This window comes from Bos javanicus, chromosome 4 (genome assembly GCF_032452875.1).
Source record: "Bos javanicus breed banteng chromosome 4, ARS-OSU_banteng_1.0, whole genome shotgun sequence".
Taxonomy (NCBI): domain Eukaryota; kingdom Metazoa; phylum Chordata; class Mammalia; order Artiodactyla; family Bovidae; genus Bos; species Bos javanicus.
In genome coordinates, this window is record NC_083871.1 from 16787631 (window position 1) to 16805141 (window position 17511).

The 17511-nt window shown below is 42.6% G+C and overlaps 1 protein-coding gene across 19 annotated transcripts in view; it reads right to left on the minus strand.

Moving 5' to 3' along the window:
• ICA1 (islet cell autoantigen 1) overlaps nucleotides 1–17511 on the minus strand; it is a 163177-nt gene that overhangs the window by 22826 nt on the left and 122840 nt on the right. For 12 of the 19 annotated variants that reach the window (XM_061413560.1, XM_061413558.1, XM_061413549.1 and 9 more), the window contains exons 9-12: nucleotides 11747–11844; nucleotides 9183–9235; nucleotides 6448–6510; nucleotides 6305–6337 (exon numbers count right to left, since the gene is read on the minus strand). In XM_061413560.1, the coding sequence (XP_061269544.1) occupies nucleotides 6305–6337; nucleotides 6448–6510; nucleotides 9183–9235; nucleotides 11747–11844 (247 nt within the window). The remainder of the gene's footprint in view (nucleotides 1–6304; nucleotides 6338–6447; nucleotides 6511–9182; nucleotides 9236–11746; nucleotides 11845–17511) is intronic. The other 7 variants (XM_061413564.1, XM_061413555.1, XM_061413563.1 and 4 more) reach the window with 2 other exon arrangements.

Below are 17511 nucleotides of genomic sequence, written 5' to 3' on the forward strand. Positions count from 1 at the left end.
CAAAGATGGGTAGGAAACCACCTTAGAAAACTAACAAGAAAAATAGTCTTCATTATAAAAGGCCCTGGGAAGAAACCGTACTTGCTTAGAATTCAAGAATACTTCTAAAACCTCCCTTCTGGTGAAAAAAGACATGGATAATAATAGCTAGCAGATGGAGGAAAATCCACTGCACCCACTCTCTGGGACACACACCCACAAACACACACACGTCAAACAAAAAATAAAACAAAAAAAATCCCTTCTCCACGAGTGAAAAAAAAAAACCCCAACAATGCTAGACCCTGAGTAGACACTCAGAAATACTTTTTCATGATCCCCAAGCCTGGTCCTCCATTGTAAAGTTAGAATTTAACAAGCAAGCAATCTTACTAGAAAACTTGACACCTGGAGCATGGGTAAATCTACACAGAACACTCCAGACTATAAGGTGATCAAGTAAGAACAGTACTCGGTTTTAAAAGTGCACCATTAGCTCATGAAAGGAAGCAACCCAGCAGTTCTCCGTAGGACACTGAGGAAGACAGGGAGAAGGGAAAGTTTATGAGAAAAGACATAGCTGTGAGGAAGCAGTCAGATCCCTAGCCAGCTACACATACATGGGTAGGTATAGGAGGGGCTTCCCAGGAAGCTCAGCTGGTAAACAATTTGCCTGCCAATGCCGGAGACACAAGAGACTCAGGTTTGATTCCTAGGTCAGGAAGATCCCCTGAAGGAGATGGCAACCCACTCTAGTAGTCTTGCTGGAACATCAGAGGAGCCTGGTGGGTGACAGCATACGGCATCACAAAGAGTCAGACACGACTGGTGCGCACATGCACACACACACACAGGGGACCCTTCTGAACGACTGAGAAAGACCTGGGGCAGGGACAGAAACATGTGTTACTGATTCAGGCTACAGCTCCTCATCCAGACCTACTGAGTGAGGCTCTCAGTCATTCTGAAGTTTGGCCAGAATTCAGAATCGCAAGTCTGTATGGAAACCGAGGAAGCAGCCGAAGACAAACATTTTAACTGTAATATGAACAATCAAAAAATTCTAAAATTCGTTCAGCCAGTCCCATCTGAGAGAGGGATCTTTTGGATGAAACCAAGTTAGGAGACTTAGGTGAGCTGAGTGGATGGAACTCTCTTCTGCTTTATGCCATCACTTTCTGTTCAGTTATCTGAGAGTTATTTTTCTTGGCCCAACTTTGAGGAACACAAGATTTCTACCTGTTCAGTTCAGTTCAGTCGTTCAGTCATATCCGACTGTTTGTGACTCCATGAATCGCAGCACGCCAGGCCTCCCTGTCCATCACCAACTCCCGGAGTTCACTCAGACTCACATCCATTGAGTCGGTGAGGCCATCCAGCCATCTCATCCTCTGTCGTCCCCTTTTCCTTCTGCCCCCAATCCCTCCCAGCATCAAAGTCTTTTCCAATGAGTCAACTCTTCACATGAGGTGGCCAAAGTACTGGAGTTTCAGCTTCAGCATCATTCCTTCCAAAGAACACCCAGGACTGATCTCCTTCAAAATGGACTGGCTGGATCTCCTTACAGTCCAAGGGACTCTCAAGAGTCTTCTCCAACACCACAGTTCAAAAGCATCAATTCTTTGATGCTCAGCTTTCTTCAGAGTCCAACTCTCACATCCATACATGACTACTGGAAAAATCATAGCCTTGACTAGACAGACCTTTGTTGGCAAAGTAATGTCTCTACTTTTGAATATGCTATCTAGGTTGGTCATAACTTTCCTTCCAAGGAGTAAGCGTCTTTTAATTTCATGGCTGCAATCACCATCTGCAGTGATTTTGGAGCCCAGAAAAATAAAGTTTGACACTGTTTCCACTGTGTCCCCATCTATTTCCCATGAAGTGATGGGACCAGATGGCATGATCTTCGTTTTCTGCATGTTGAGCTTTAAGCCAACTTTTTCACTCTCCTCTATCACTTTCATCAAGAGGCTTTTGAGTTCCTCTTCACTTTCTTTCATAAGGGTGGTGTCATCTGCATATCTGAGGTTTGATATGTCTCCCGGTAATCTTGATTTCAGCTTGTGCTTCTTCCAGCCCAGCATTTCTCATGATGTACTCTGCATATAAGTTAAATAAGCAGGGTGACAATATACAGCCTTGACGTACTCCTTTTCCTATTTGGAACCAGTCTGTTGTTCCATGTCCAGTTCTAACTGTTGCTTACTGACCTGCATATAGGTTTCTCAAGGGGCAGGTCAGGTGGTCTGGTATTCCCATCTCTTTCATAATTTTCCACAGTTTATTGTGATCCACACAGTCAAAGGCTTTGGCATAGTCAATAAAGCAGAAATAGATGTTTTTCTGGAACCCTCTTGCTTTTTCGGTGATCCAGCGGATGTTGGCAATTTGATCTCTGGTTCCTTTGTCTTTTCTAAAACCAGCTTGAACATCTGGAAGTTCTACCTGTTATAACCCATGAATTGAGGCTAAGGATCATCACATGTGGTCACAAGGTGATTTCAGAGCCACTTCCAAGTATTTCAAACTGTAACTCAGTTTCTTCTTCACTTGAAACGTTTGTATAAACTGGCCAAATATTGGTTTTCCATTACATTATCTATTTGTTGTTGTTCAGTCATTAACTCGTGTCTGACTCTTTGCAACTCCATTAACTGCAGCACGCCAGGCTTTCTTGTCCTTCACCATCTCCTGGAGTTTGTTCAGACTTATGTCCATTGGGTCAGTGATGCCATCTAACCACCTCATCCTCTGTCGTCCCCTTCTCCTCCTGCCCTCAATCTTTCCCAGCATCAGGGTCTTTTCCAATGAGTCAGCTCTTCGCATCAGGTGGCCAAAGTATTGGAGCTTCAGCCTCAGCATCAATCCTTAGAGTGAATATACAGAGTTGATTTCCTTCAGGATTGACTGGTTGGATCTCCTTGCAGTCCAAGCGACTTTCAAGAGTCTTCTCCAGCACCACAATTTGAAACTATCAATTCTTTGGTGCTCAGCCTTCTTTATGGTCCAACTCTCACATCCATAAATGACCACTGAAAAAACCACAGCTTTGACTAATGGACCTTTGTTGGCAAATTGTTATCTCTGCTTTTTAATATGCTGTCTAGGTTTGTCATAGCTTTTCTTCCAAGGAGCAAGCATCTTCTAATTTCATTATCTATTTAGTAGGAGAAAACACATTTCACTATGACACTGAGTCAGAGTGATTTTCTGGGCCATGGTTCCTGGGGAATTGTGTCCTTGCTGCTGTCAGAAGTGGTCTGCTCTCTGACAACATTGCACCAGGACTGCCTGTTGAACAGAATCACCACTGAGAGTGAACGGGCCCCCATGCAGCAGGGTGCTAGAGCTTACAGCCCCACCACCAGGCCTATAAAGTCGGCCTTCCCTGGATTAAGCTCTTTTTAACTCTTGATTGTTTAATGTCTCACATACTACAACCAGCATTTTAAATTGAGATTTGGTTCTTCTGGCAGTTTTCCAAAGGGCACATATTTGGAAGTCAACTAATTAAGAGCATTCTCTTCTTCCATCACCTCAAGTTCTTTGTACACTGAGGGAATACTTTTATACTTGGGGCTGTGTTAATTTTTAAGCTGATGCTACCTCAGGGGCTGCAGATGCAGAAGAAGCAGATAGAGGGAAAGAATGGCTCATGACTCAAGGAGGGCTTTGTGGGCTGGCAGTGATACAGGGAAAGGAGAAATTATGTCAAACTGCATTTAACCAAGAAAATTTGTAAATACATTTTTCTGCCTGAGAATGAGTACACAGTTTGAGGAAGAGCACGTTTATTTCTTTATCTTCAGAATTAAATTGAGTGCTCAAAAAAAAGCCTATGAGCTGCAATTCGACGAAACAAAGATTATACCTTTAAACCAACGAGGTGTGGAAGTAGTTTTAAATAAGGAGAAAGATAGTAAGTAATCTTATTCCAGTGAATCTTGGCCCATGGGATGGAAGAAGCTCATGACTGTATCTTGGAAAGGAGCATTTCTGACTAAATTCTGAGAAGAAATGCATGGCTACTGGGTTAGCCATGTACTGCTATGACCAAGTTAAAAAAAAAAATCAAAATCCAAAAACAAGAATATTTTTTGGTAAGAAGTGGGGAAACATGAGACTGTGGACTCAAATGTGCTTGTGTTTGTGGAAAGAAACACTGCAGGGATGCAAGACGGGAGGGAGTGTTGGAACAGAGAGGAGGGTGGGTAGCAGTAATGTGGGCGAGAGGTTTGTTTTTTTCCTGTATATGTTTTTATTATCATTTTGTTTTTTGCACTAATGTGAACACACCACCTACTCAAAAATTATGCTTATTAAAATAATGAAATTAAGTAGGAGATAATGAAAACAAAGGACAAGCTATATAAACAAGAGGTTGGGAATAAGAGAAATCATATTCCTATCAAAATAAGTTGAAGCTTATGTATGAATAATTCGTTAACTGTTAAGACTTGCTAAAACTAGGTAGGAGGTACCTATCACTTGTTACATTATTATCTTTACCTCAGTTTGTAAGACTGAACTATTTCTTCCTCCAAAAATTAATTTGTTTGAAAACACCTTTATTTCATCAAAATTCTATCCTTAAGCCAAGGGAGAAATGATTTTACGAAAACATAGGCCATGTAATGGCAATCTGCATTATTACTTGCTTTTTTACTTTCATAATCTTATGTGATTTCAACATTATAAGTAGACATTCTGATAAAATACACATGGACCTTCATGAAATATTGCATGGTGGAGTGAAAAATTAATAAGGAAAGCAGGTTTCTGCACTGAAGTTTATATTCCTTAGCCCTGGAAACTCTTTTTCTAAGCCCTGGAAACTTAATGCTAGAGTTTTGTTGCCTTTCCAATTTTGAAAAAAATCTTTAACCAATGACCTCTGTTTCCCAGACTCTCTCCTCTCACACTCTGGGAACTAAATCCAAATCAAGCAAAGACTGGATAGAGAAAGTCGTCAGCCCTAGGTAACTGGGGCCATCAGGATATCTTGGCCCACTTCTAGTCCTGAAAGAAACCTGTCAGTCCAGGGCAGACTGTATGCCAACCCCCTGGGGCAAGAGATACTCTAGAATTTGGATGACAATCTCAGGGATATTTTGGACCCATGGTAAATCAGGAGGAGACTCTTGGTAGGATGAAAAGCAAATGCTATGAGCAAGCTGAAAACACTCAATTTCTTGGGATCACTTAAAACTAGGCATGTCTCATCCAGACCCACAGTTGTGGAATCTCCTTGAGGGGCGACGCAGTAAATGACTTTTGGGTCTGGGGACTGGGATGTGGGGCCTACCTAGCCAGCAAGCTCTCCCTTTGCATTTAAGTAAGGCTCAGTGAAGATGAGCACTGTGCATCAGCATGGCAATATTTCTTTTTATTTTTTACATAATTAGATTTTTTTTTTGAAAATTACATAAACTCATAATTTATAATCTATTTATTTATTTGTTTATTTTTGGCCATGCCATGTGCTGCATGTGGGGTCTTAGTTCCCCAACCAGGAATTGAACCCATGCCCCCCTACAGTGGAAGCTCAGAGTCTTAACCACTGACTGTCAGGGAAGTCCCAGCAGGGCAACATTTCTAATCCCACATCTCAACTGCTTACCATTTAGAGAGTGTCCCTGTGTCAGAGATATGAAAGACCCTTTGCATACTTGATCTTCGAACCTGAGAGTAACCCAGCAAGACTGTTGCTACTGGTTCCAATTTACAAATGAGAATAACTGAGGCTAAAAGAGTTTAAGGATGAAGCAAGTTACTTAAGGCCATAGAGATTATTTATAAGAGAACCATATTCAAAAGTCAGGTCTGTCTGATTCTGAAAGCCATGTTTTTTCTACTCCCGCACACAATCTCTGACGTAGCACCTTTTAGCTTTATTGGTTTGAACGTTATAATGATAACGGATCTGCACATACTCCTTGTGCATGAGGATATTTAAAGTCACTTGGCCTTCCCTTGTGGCTCAGATGGTAAGGAATCTCCCTCCAATGCAGGAGACCTGGGTTTGACCCCTGGGTTGGGAAGATCCCCTGGAGAAGGGAATGGCAACCCACTCCAGTATTCTTGCCTGGAGAATCCCATGGACAGAGGAGCCTGGCAGGCTACTATTCATGGGGTTGCAAAGAGTTAGACACAACTGAGCAACTTTTACTTCACTTCATAAAGACAAATGGCAGTTACCTAAAAACAATTGCTTGGGAATGCAAAGCTATTCAAAAGATAAAAATTGCATTTGCCTCCATGTAACCACAGTATTTAAAATATTTAAAAAAACTGTAACCCCAAAGAAATGCATAAATCTTACCACCTTCCTCGGGTTTCATGTCTAAAAGTTCATCTACAGGTTCATTAGAGGAGAAGAAAGAAAAGAAAATTATGTCAGTTTCATTTTGTAAGGAGTTTGAGTCAAATTACTAAAATTGAGTTGTTTTCCTTAATCTGGATTACCTGAGCATGCATTATGTGTAGAGCTTTTGTCTAAGGCAGATAAAACACTTTTTCTATCTTCGGCTGTAAATAAAACACATGCATTTGGTTATCACCACTTCAGAAAGGTGTGGAGTTCATATACTAACGTGGTATAAGGTAAGCACATGCTTCAGGAACAAATGTATCTGAAAACTCCCTCAGGCAGGAGCAGGGGTCCTCAGCTGACATTTTACTCAAGCAACTGGCTCTCAATGAACGCCGAATTAACTGCCCTGAATCCTTGATTTGTTTGGTAGAAAAACTATATGCCACTGATCTAACAATTCTCCTTCCAGGGACACATGTGTGACTTAAGTACCCAACGACAAATTGCTGGGGCTAATGAACCTCAGTCACATGGCCTGGCTAAAATAAAAGGGCAGATTACTGGGTGAAAGAAGCCAACCTGTAAAGGCTACACAGCAGGATTCCAACCATATGACATTCTGGGAAAAGCCAAACAATGGCGACAGTGAGAAGACCAGAGGTTGCTAGAGTTTGGGGGAGGGGAAGACGAATAGGTAAAGTCACAGGGGATTTCTGGGACAGTGAAACCACTCTGCATGATACTGTAATGATGGATATGTGCCATTATACCTTTGTGAACACCTACATACTGTACAACATCTAATGTAAACTATGGAACCTGAGTAATAATGATATGTCAATGCTGGCTCACTGATTATTTACCCTGGTGGGGGATGTTGCTAATGGAGGTGTCTATACATGTGTGGGGGCAAGGAACATGTAGGAACTCTTTTTCCCTTCTGCCCAATAAAGTGTGTGTACACAACAGCACAGCCTTAAAACTTGGTTTGCTCATATGTACATTAGACTTTCTACAAGTCCCAGAATAAAAGGCAGATGGCACTTCTTTATAATGGCTTCCATTCTATGTATCTATGAAACAGGGTGATCGACAGGTACAATCTCAAAATATTATGCAACTCCCACAGGCAAGTGAATATACTGCACAAAGGGAAAACTGCATCCCCTGTGTTGTCACATGTTGTATAAATGCCTTGAATACAAACATACTAAACTGGAGTTTCGTGCTTCCACAAAACTAAAATTTTCCTGTTCAACTAAAGATTCCCACAGGTTTCAGGCTACAGGCCTTGCATGATCCTGAGGTTGGTGGTGTGGATCAATACTGTTCAGAGAACTCTTACATGGCTAGCCTGCCTCTCTGCCTTCTTCTACCACTTCCTCCCTCCTTCCCTCATGCTTTAGGACCTTGTTTCTCGGACCTTCTCCTGGTTCTCCCTGGCTCACAGTCTTCACTCAGGCTGTTTCTTTTGCTTTGACAGGTCTTGCAATAGCCTTGACTGAGATAATTCCCCGATGCCCTCAAACAGGTGAGGGCTCCCAATCACAAATACCTGTAAACAGCCCTTGTAGCTCTCACTCGAGTTGGAGTTACCCAGTAACTTGTGTAATAGTTCGCCCCATGTTGGAAGGATCTACCACTGAACACCCAGAGTCCGCCACAGACAAACGTGTGCTGAACAAATGAACAAAGTCGTGCATAAGGGAAGGCAAACAAGTATGAAAGGATGACAGGAAGTCAAGCTGCAGAGGCAGAACGGTGACAGTTTGTTTTTCCTGTTCAAAGACAGATGAGGAAAAGCAAACGAAGCAGTCAAGTGGGAGAAGAAGGAGAATAAAGCAGGCGACGTGGTTGGAAAAGTAGGAAGAAAGATGGAAGGAAGACAAAGCCTGGGGAAAAAGATGGAAGGGAGGGGGGATTCCAGGGTGTACTCTGCCTGTCTGGTCTCCGGGAGATGACGGAGCAGAGCGGAGGCAGATGTGTCCTGGGAGGGCCAGGCTGAACGGGCACTTGAGGTCATTTCAGATCTCTCCCCACTATATAAGACTGGTCCCTTCATCTCCAAGGATTCGAGTCCCAGTGAAAGACTCAGTTTTCCATCCCGTGAGTTCCATCACACTCAACCCGACCCTGTGCTCCTTATGAGAGAACTGCCGATAAAAGAGCAGGCTATAACGGCAGGAGGCAGGGATTGCTGACAAGCCCTGCCCAGCACAGTGTCTGGGTCACAAGCGCTGTGATCCCTCAGGATCAGAGGAGGGTCAGTGTGCCCCAGGCATCTGGGGTCACTCAGCGAGGAGGAGCCTGGCGCGCTACAGTCCAGGGGCTCACAGAGAGCTGGACAAGACTGAGAGACTAACACTTTGCTTTTACACTTCACTAGTACAGAGCAGGCCCAGGAACCACCTGAAGAGCAGAGTCCGAGCCCTCCCATCGGATTCCCAACAAGGCCCAGCACCCACCCCGTGACACAGCGGAAATCAAACCCCCCCAGTGTCATTATGTGATCTCATCACGACCGTCTCCACAGCCCAAACGTCAGCTACAGCTCGTAATGGTAACGCAGCAACGTTATCACCTGTTGTAAAGCAAACAGCTCTCTGTCCAGTCTCAGTTGTGATGCCCCCCTAACAGGCTGCTGCTGAAATGACTAATGATGGCTGTTTTTTCGTTCAAAATACACAGCCTCTCTCCATAATACTATGGGGTCAACAGCACTGATATTTGAACTTTAAACTCTTAAGAAGGAAAGTAAATACATAATTTTTTTCAGTTGGAAATAAAAAGGTCTAGAAGGAGTTTGACAGAAAAGAAAATGAGTCGGCTATTGTGCAGTAGTATTTCAGAAGCAATTCTGAAAAAAAAAAAAAAAATCGAAACTTACTCTTAAAACTAGAGGATTCCTTGTGCTGGTTTTCATCCTCTAGTGAAATTAACCTTAAAATTAAAAAACAAAGTTTAGTAATATTGTTCTGAAAATGTCATACTTATGACAGAGTCAGATTTTATGTACAATATCTATTATTGTACTTACACACACATAAAATATGAACATATAGCCATTTACATGCTATACATGTTTGGAAGAAGAAATAAATTTGCTGACTTTCTCCTGTCCCTGTACTAAAGGTAGTTAGTAGTATCTTAACATCTGGATTTAGTTTCATGCTAAGGCACATATTCCATAAACATCCAAGTGGGCACTTAGGTATAACAAAGATAGGTAATTACTATCATTTTTAAAAACACAGTTAAAAAACTGATGGACAAGTGAGTGTTTATTCTGATTCTGTAGTTACAGAAGAAGACACCTCAGGAGTTTAGCTAAATTACTGTACATAAGGCTAACAGCAGGATCACTCTCAAATTCACATGACTGTTGCCTACTGAACTCTGACTACTCATGGGTAGGATCACGGCAGAGACACTTCACGGTCCTGAGGTCCAGCCGGTGTCTCTGAACCTCCCTCCTAGCACAGTGGTTCACTTTACCTACCATTTCTGAACAAAATTCTTATGAAATTTTCAATGTCATTAAAATGGTTACTGGGTTATACTTCTTGAGCTTTAAAGAGGAAGTACTAAAATAATGAATAAATATGAAATTAATTAAAACCAATCAACACCATCTTGGGTGGTTCTTCCTCTCTGAGTAAAAGTTAATGCTTTATTTTAATTGCAGTAACACCAAGTGAAAAGAAGGCACCAGGACTCACTCCAGGCCCTGCCCCTTACTATCCAGGGGCTGTGGGCAGACCTTTAACCTCTCTGAGCCTCACTTCCATCATTAACACAACAGGGAAAAGCCTACCTTGATCACACGGAGGGGCATCATGAGAATGAGCTGAGATGACATGAAGAGAACACCTGACATTGTGTTTAGTACACAGTAGGTGTTCACTCCAGTACTCTTGCCTGGAAAATCCCATGGACGGAAGGGCCTGGTGGGCTGAAGTCCATGGGGTCGCTAGGAGTCAGACACGACTGAGTGACTTCACTTTATTTTTTCACTTCCATGCATTGGAGAAGGAAATGGCACCCCACTCCAGTGTTCTTGCCTGGAGAATCCCAGGGACGGAGGAGCCTGGTGGTCTGCTGTCTTTGGGGTCGCACAAAGTCGAACACGACTGAAGCGACTTAGCAGCAGCAGCAGCAGCAGGTGTTCACTAAATGGCAGTTAGATTACCATTGTGTGTTAGTTGCTCAGTCCTGTCAGATTCTGTGTCACCCATAGCCTATCAAGCTCCTCTGTTCATAGAATTTTCCAGGTAAGAATACTGGAGTGGACTGCTATTCCTTTCTCCAGGGAATCTTCCCGACCCAGGAATCAAACCCAGGTCTCCTGCATGGCAGGCAGAGGCTTTACCATCTGAGCCACCCGGGAAGCCCAGATTACCATTACTACTAGTAATAGGTTAAACTGCTTCCACCTAAAAGAGTCAACTGTACTAGATTCAGACCACATTCTATAGTTGTTCCTACAATAAAAAATTGCCTTTGTTTTGCAAAAAACACATTTTCTCGTATTCGCTTTAAAATTACAGAGGGCCACTACAGGCAGCAAATATTTCTGCTGGACAAAAAAGATCTATCTGAACTTATTTTGAAACCCAGTAGAAATGTAAGCCTGTGTTACCACAAGATTGTCATCTAAACTTTTTTGTGTGGACAAGGAAGAGTGAATGGAGGTCAGGCGAACTCCTTTGCCTTCCCAGGTCAGCCGGTTCTCACGGGCTGTTGACATCTCACCAGAAAAAGCATAGGTTCACACTGAAACCTCCTCCTTGCTGTATGAGGTTAGGAATTATGCACCATGTATGTGGAAAAGTTCATCTTTCAAAGTATTTAAAATGACTGGAGGTGCCTTCTCTACAAAGAGGCAAGAAATCAAGATGGAGAGTCACTTCCTACCCTCAAAGCTGCTCTCTGCTTCACAGAAGAGAAAACGGAAGGTCTGTATGTAGAAAACAAAACGTCAAAACCCGACACTTGTGTAGGAGAACCCCAGAGGGCTATACTTGTTGTGAAGCAAGTTCATGGGTTATTTCCTTCTGTGAGTGAGAAGCCGGGGATTTCCCATTTGGGACAGGCCCTCAAAACTGATGGTGACAAGAGGAACAGACAGGGTCCAGGCACCCCAGAGAGTGCGAGCCTGGGGCTCAGGCCAGGAGCCCCGGGCACTCCTGCCTCTTTGGCCCCAGTCAACTCCTCTCAAGCCGCCCTTCCTAAAGACCCCGGGTATGGGTCTCTTATCGGGACAGGTGGGTCCCTGCCTAGAGGAATATGTGTGGGGAGGAGTCTGGCCTCTGTTTTAGTACATCTACTCTGAGAACTGAGGAAAGAAAGCCATCACCCTGTGCCAGAGACCCCAGCAGACTCGGCCAGGGAGGGAGGCGAGCCCTTAGCTGTGGGAAGGAAGGTTTGCCAAGTTAAGGAGCGGTTACTTACTGACTTGGCTCCTCCGCCACGGCCTCTGCACTTTCCTGCTGGGCGATCCTCTTCTTTTCTTCTTTCTCCACCAGTTTCCTCATAGGGTCTTGTAAGCTCTTGATTGTGATAATGGGAAAGAAAATAAAAGCAAAAGAAACATCAGTTAAACACTCAACTGCCACTGGACCCAGTCATCAAACCTTGAATGAGACGTTTAGGGAGGGTAACCTTGAACCAACGAAGTCAACAGGAATGAAATTTTATGTTCTCGGACCCATCCAAGAAATATGAGCTTGTAAAGGAGAGTTGTTTTGTCACTAGATTTATGTTTTCCCTTTTGTGATAAGTTATTCAGAAGAAGGCCTGTTGGCAATTGCTAACTTTATTTTCCATCTTTAACATGCAGCTAAGATAAACACTCTGTTCTGTCTGCAGCCCACACACTGACAGAACAGAAGTCTGCTCTCCCTCAAAGATGAGGCAATTTTATTTTTAATTTTGTTTGCTATTTTGCAATCTAAAACAGCTTATTAAAAAAAAAAGAGCAAACAAACTCCCCTTCCCCTCCCCACCCCACCCTTTTTTTTTTTTTAACTCAAAATAGTGGCTTAACATATTCTGATAAGTTAACTCCCACGAGTGGACAGAGAAGATACATCTAAATCTTCATAGATTAAGAACGGGTGAGAATCTTGTTTTGGCAAATAATTTCTTTGAGTGACTGTTCTTAAAATTTATTAAATATTTAAGGAAAATTTTTGTTTTTGTTTTTGTTTTTAAAAAAGCAAGTGCCTAGGAACTGTACACCAATGACAAAGCCTGAAAAAGCAAAACATTCCTGTTAGCAACCGAATGCTGAGTTACACAAAAGATCTCTATTTCTGGCCCTAATTATAATTCAAACACCAAGGAAGTATCTCAAGACACTTATCCTGCTTGTATTCTTATAACTATCAAAATCCAAGTCCTTATCCTTTGGGTCTTCACCTCTCTGTTCCCGTCTCCCTCGTTCTCATCCTTCACTTTTCTAGCGTGACACACACACAGAGGAGGCAATTACTTCTCATTCACCAATGGATGACCAGAGGGCTGGGTGAAGATGGTTTGAAGGCTGAGTCTCGGCAGAGCAGAGCTGGGATTGATTTTGGAGTCTGCTATGGCTTCCCTGGTGGCTCAGATGGTAAAGAATCTGCCTGCAATGCAGGAGACCCAGGTTTGATCCCTGGGCCGGGAAGATCCCCTGGAGAGGAAGTGGCAACCCGTTCCAGTATTCTTGCCTGGAGAATCCCATGGGAAAGAAATCTGGTGGGCTACCGTCCATGGGGTTGCAAAGAGTCAGACACGACTGAGCGACTAACACTTTAACTTTTCATGGGCATCAGATGGATGCTGGTGTCACCCCTCCTGCCAGAATAATTTTCCTATAATGCCCAGGTCATCATGTTACTCTTTTTCTCACAAACCCAGTACTTTCTTCTTTCTTTCCATTTCTAAACTTCCGTGAGCAAGTTTTAAGATCTTCTAAAATGTGTTCCTATCCTACTTTTCCAGATGCCTTCCCACCAACCACAAGAGACTTTCCATTCAATTAGGCTTCTCCCCTCCTGGTCTTCTGTGTGCAAGTTGCTCTCTTCCAATCTTTGCTCATTCTGCTGCTTTAACCTAAAAAGCTCTTTATTTTTGTTGTTGTTGTTTAGTCGCTAACAACAAAGAGTTGTGTACTACTCTTTGTGACCCCATGGACTGGAGCTGGCCAAGCTCCCCTGTCCATGGGATTCTCCAGGCAAGAATACTGGAGCGGGTTGCCACTCCCTTCACCAGGGGATCTTCCAGACCCAGGGATTGAACTGCATTAGCGGTGGATTCTTTACGCTGAGCCACCAGGGAAGTCTAAAAAAACTCTCTTTACCTACCTGTTTATACTCAAAGTCCTATCAGCTTTTGCAAAGCCCAGACCAGTTATTACCATTTTCCATTAAGCCTCATTCACTGAGCACGCCAAATTCAAGAAAGTCAGCCCATCTCCAAACTGTAGATACATACAGTCTTATTAATATTTCATTATACACATTTTATATTAGGTTTTGTTTCTTAAAAATATTTTTTAAATTAGAAAAATGACAAAACCACATGTAGAATGTTTGGAAAGTGAAAAAAGGAAAAATTATTCATAATTCCATTTCCCTAAAACTGTGTTACTATTTTAATATATTTCCTTTCTGATTATTTTCATACTCATCTACTTACATAATTGGAATCCTTGTTTGTATAGTATATATTTTTATTTTGTATAGTAGATATTTCGTAGAGCAGAGATGTCCTCTTGACCAATTTATGTAGACATTTCATGTTCAAAGCAATTACAGTGCAGAATGTAAGAAAGATTTTATATCTTAAACACTAATATTGAATTAAAAATATAAATGTGTGTTCATTTGTCAATTTCTAGATTCTCTTTCAATCTATGTCCCCTGATTAGGGTTCTGAAGCATTTTCTTGCATAAACTACAACCAAAAAGCACTGCCATCATTTTTAACGATTCCTTATTCCTGGACATTTAGAGTAGTACACTCAGTTAGCAGTGTTTGAGCACATACCAAGGACCAGGTACTGTTTTGGGTGCTGGGGATCCATGGCACACAAGACAGACAAAATTATCAGCAAGTGGTGGGTCCAGGCAGAGAACTGAAATAGTGGGCTAGAAATTGACTGATCATAGTCTGCAGGAATGTCCTCTTTTAGAAGTGATATTTCAACTAAGAGCTAAATGGCGCAAAGGAGCCAGCTACAGGCAGCTCGGGAGACCACGGGGCCCCTGTGCAGAGGCCAAGAGGTAGAAACAGCTTGGCTTGTTTGGGCTGTAGTGTAGGGGGCAACAGGAAGAGTCTCGCGAGACCTGGATAAAGAGGTCAACAGGGGTCACACAGGGAGACTGTTCCTTTACTCACATTCCTCACTACTTAACATTTTCCCCCCATTAGTTTCCTCATGCTCGTTTGCTTTTTCCATCTCTCCACTACACAACAACTAAATGGAATCCACGATCCTGGCCTGGAGGGGGAAATGCTGTGAAGGGCAGCATTGGGACAAATGAGGCAACTGGAATATGGGCTGCACTCTGGGTGTTCTCTCTTTCTGTCTCTCTCTCTAAATACGCACACACACACGCCCCCAGAAACGTCTGCTAAAAGCTGGGCACACATGTGTAAGTGTATCTTGGAAATGTGCAACCACAAGGAGGAGTTCAACAGATGTCAAGGACTTACTCTTTTCAACTGAGCTGCCAATCACGGCATTGTATTCATACACACCACACACACACACACACCCCGCTTCCAGCAGTTTTGTTCTCCAAAGAGTGGTTCAACCCTGGTCAAAGTGAAGCCAGGAGAATTTCCAACCAGTGCTCCGATGGCTACACGTCTCGCTTTTAGATGCTGGGACGCTGGCTCAGGCCTGCCGGTTGGCTCCGGTTATCTCCTCGCTGCGTTTCCTTTGTATCCAGCAGCACTGGCGGGGCCAGGGCGGCCCTCTCAGCCGTGTCTAGCTGCCACAGCGCTTGCCTAAGCCCCTGAGATGCCCTTGACAGCTCCACGGTTATCATCCTTTCTGTCTCCAGCCTGACCTCCCCTCAGGACCACACTCCAGCAGCTCTCAGACAATCCCTTTGTAATGTAAACCACTTATTCCTTCTTTTCAACCCCCGCCCCTGCTGGGCCATTAGCAGGGACTCAACTGTTGGCTCCCTGTCACCACAATCACAGTTAAGTCACTATTGTTCTTCACCCACAGAAAGGCCGGTTCCAATTGCTGCTTTAATTTATTATTAATAATTCCTGTGACAATCACTCCTTTCTTTCTACTATTACCATTGTCCTTAAAACAATTTGGTTGTTGTCACTCAAGAGAGGTACTGTGATGCACTTGTTGGTTGATAAATTAAGGTACGTAAGGTTAAACTGCAAAAATTAGAGCTCTTTAGTTAGGACATTCTAAGGCTCAGGGGAATAATATGAAAAGGTTTGTAAAATCATAAGCAAAATGAATACTGAGCACATGGGCTTGTTTGTTAAATATCAGAATTTTGAACTAAGGGGACTCATGCGTGTGTATTATCTCTATATAATTCACGCACAACAATTCACTCATTTAAAGTGTACAGTTCAACGGTTTTCAGTGTAGTCCCAGTTGTGCGATTATTACCACCATCAATTTTAGAACATTTTCAGAAGGCATCTCTTGTATTAAGAAAGAGACTTAGACCAAACTAAGCTATAGGTTCCTCTACAGAGCAATGGAAAAAACCACACACTACCACATATGGAACTTGTTTCTTACAAAAGATGGCACACATTGAAGACATAAAGAGGCTGAGAGGAACTCTGAAACATGTGGAGGACAAATCATGCCTGCCCTCCTCTCTCAAAATCAGTTCCTGGGTGTGACTGTTCGATTCAGGATATGCTACATACACGGTGAATCACGACTCTTTCCCAGGTTTGATGACAAAGGCCCAACTAGGGGCAGGGGGTTGGAGGTGAATTCTTCAGATTCTTTTCAAGTCCACAACTCAGCTGAAAACACTTAACCCTGCAGCATCCTTAAAAGTCAGAGGTGACAGCATCTTCTGTGTGACACGAACATCTGCTCAGGCAAAAGGAATCTCAGAGGCCTGGCTGACTATACTGACCAGGCAGACATCAGATGGAAGTAGTCTGAATCACTGATGGATGCCACCTTCCCATCCATATCCAGAAATAACATGTCAAAGCATTCTGTTTCTAAACCCCAAACCCTCTAGGTCCTTCATTAAAATTGCTTGTGAAAATCACTGTCCATTAGAAGTGATACAGCCTCATGTAAGACAGACAGGTTCTCTGTGAAGGAGGGAATGTCCTAGACCAAATAATCTTTCTCTCTTAGGGTTACACTGACATGCTAATAGTTTCCATCAATGCCTAAATGGTTTCAGGAAGCGCACACACAACATGTAAGATCAGCATGACAGAGGAAACGCACAGATCGAGCTTGCAAAAGTGTCTTAGAGAGGAAACAGCTTAATACAATAATGGGAGTTACTACTTCCTGTATTAGAAAAATAAAAGCAAGAGCAACATTCATCTGAATGGAAGAAAAACTACTCAGCAAAACAAATTTCACAGGCAAACACCAGCAGCCAGCCCTCATCTAACAACCTACATGTAATGTTTGACAGGAGGGTGACATTTTCTCTAATCTTTAATTATGACTTTTAATTTTCTTAGGCTACTTCTCATTAATTACATGATATGAATATAAAGGTGCCAAACAATTGTTTATAAAAGGAAATAAAAGTGCTCAAAATAGCAAGGTATGGTGAAAAGATGCTGAACTCAGTTGGGCGTGTGTGCATTTGTGTTTGTATAATTAGTAGCACATGAGGAATAAAAAGCAGAGGCCATGATGATGCGTACAAGGCACATAATTTATGGATATTTAGCACATATGTCCTCCCCACCCATGCAGCTATAAATTTATAAAGGCACTATACAAGAAACACAATTAATCTAGCCTGAGAAGGTACTCTTGAATCCTACTGTAGAGCAAAGGAGTTAGTGAAATTAGAGAAAAATAAGCACAATCTATTCTCTAAAATAAGATGGAAAACTGGTACTAAGAAGGCATCATACTGCAGTGGAAAGAGATGGACTTTGGAAAAAGCTTCATGCTACACAATGGAAAAGGGTCTTTACGTCTTGGGAGTCTCTGTTTACCCATCAGAACAAAGGAGGTAAATTATCCG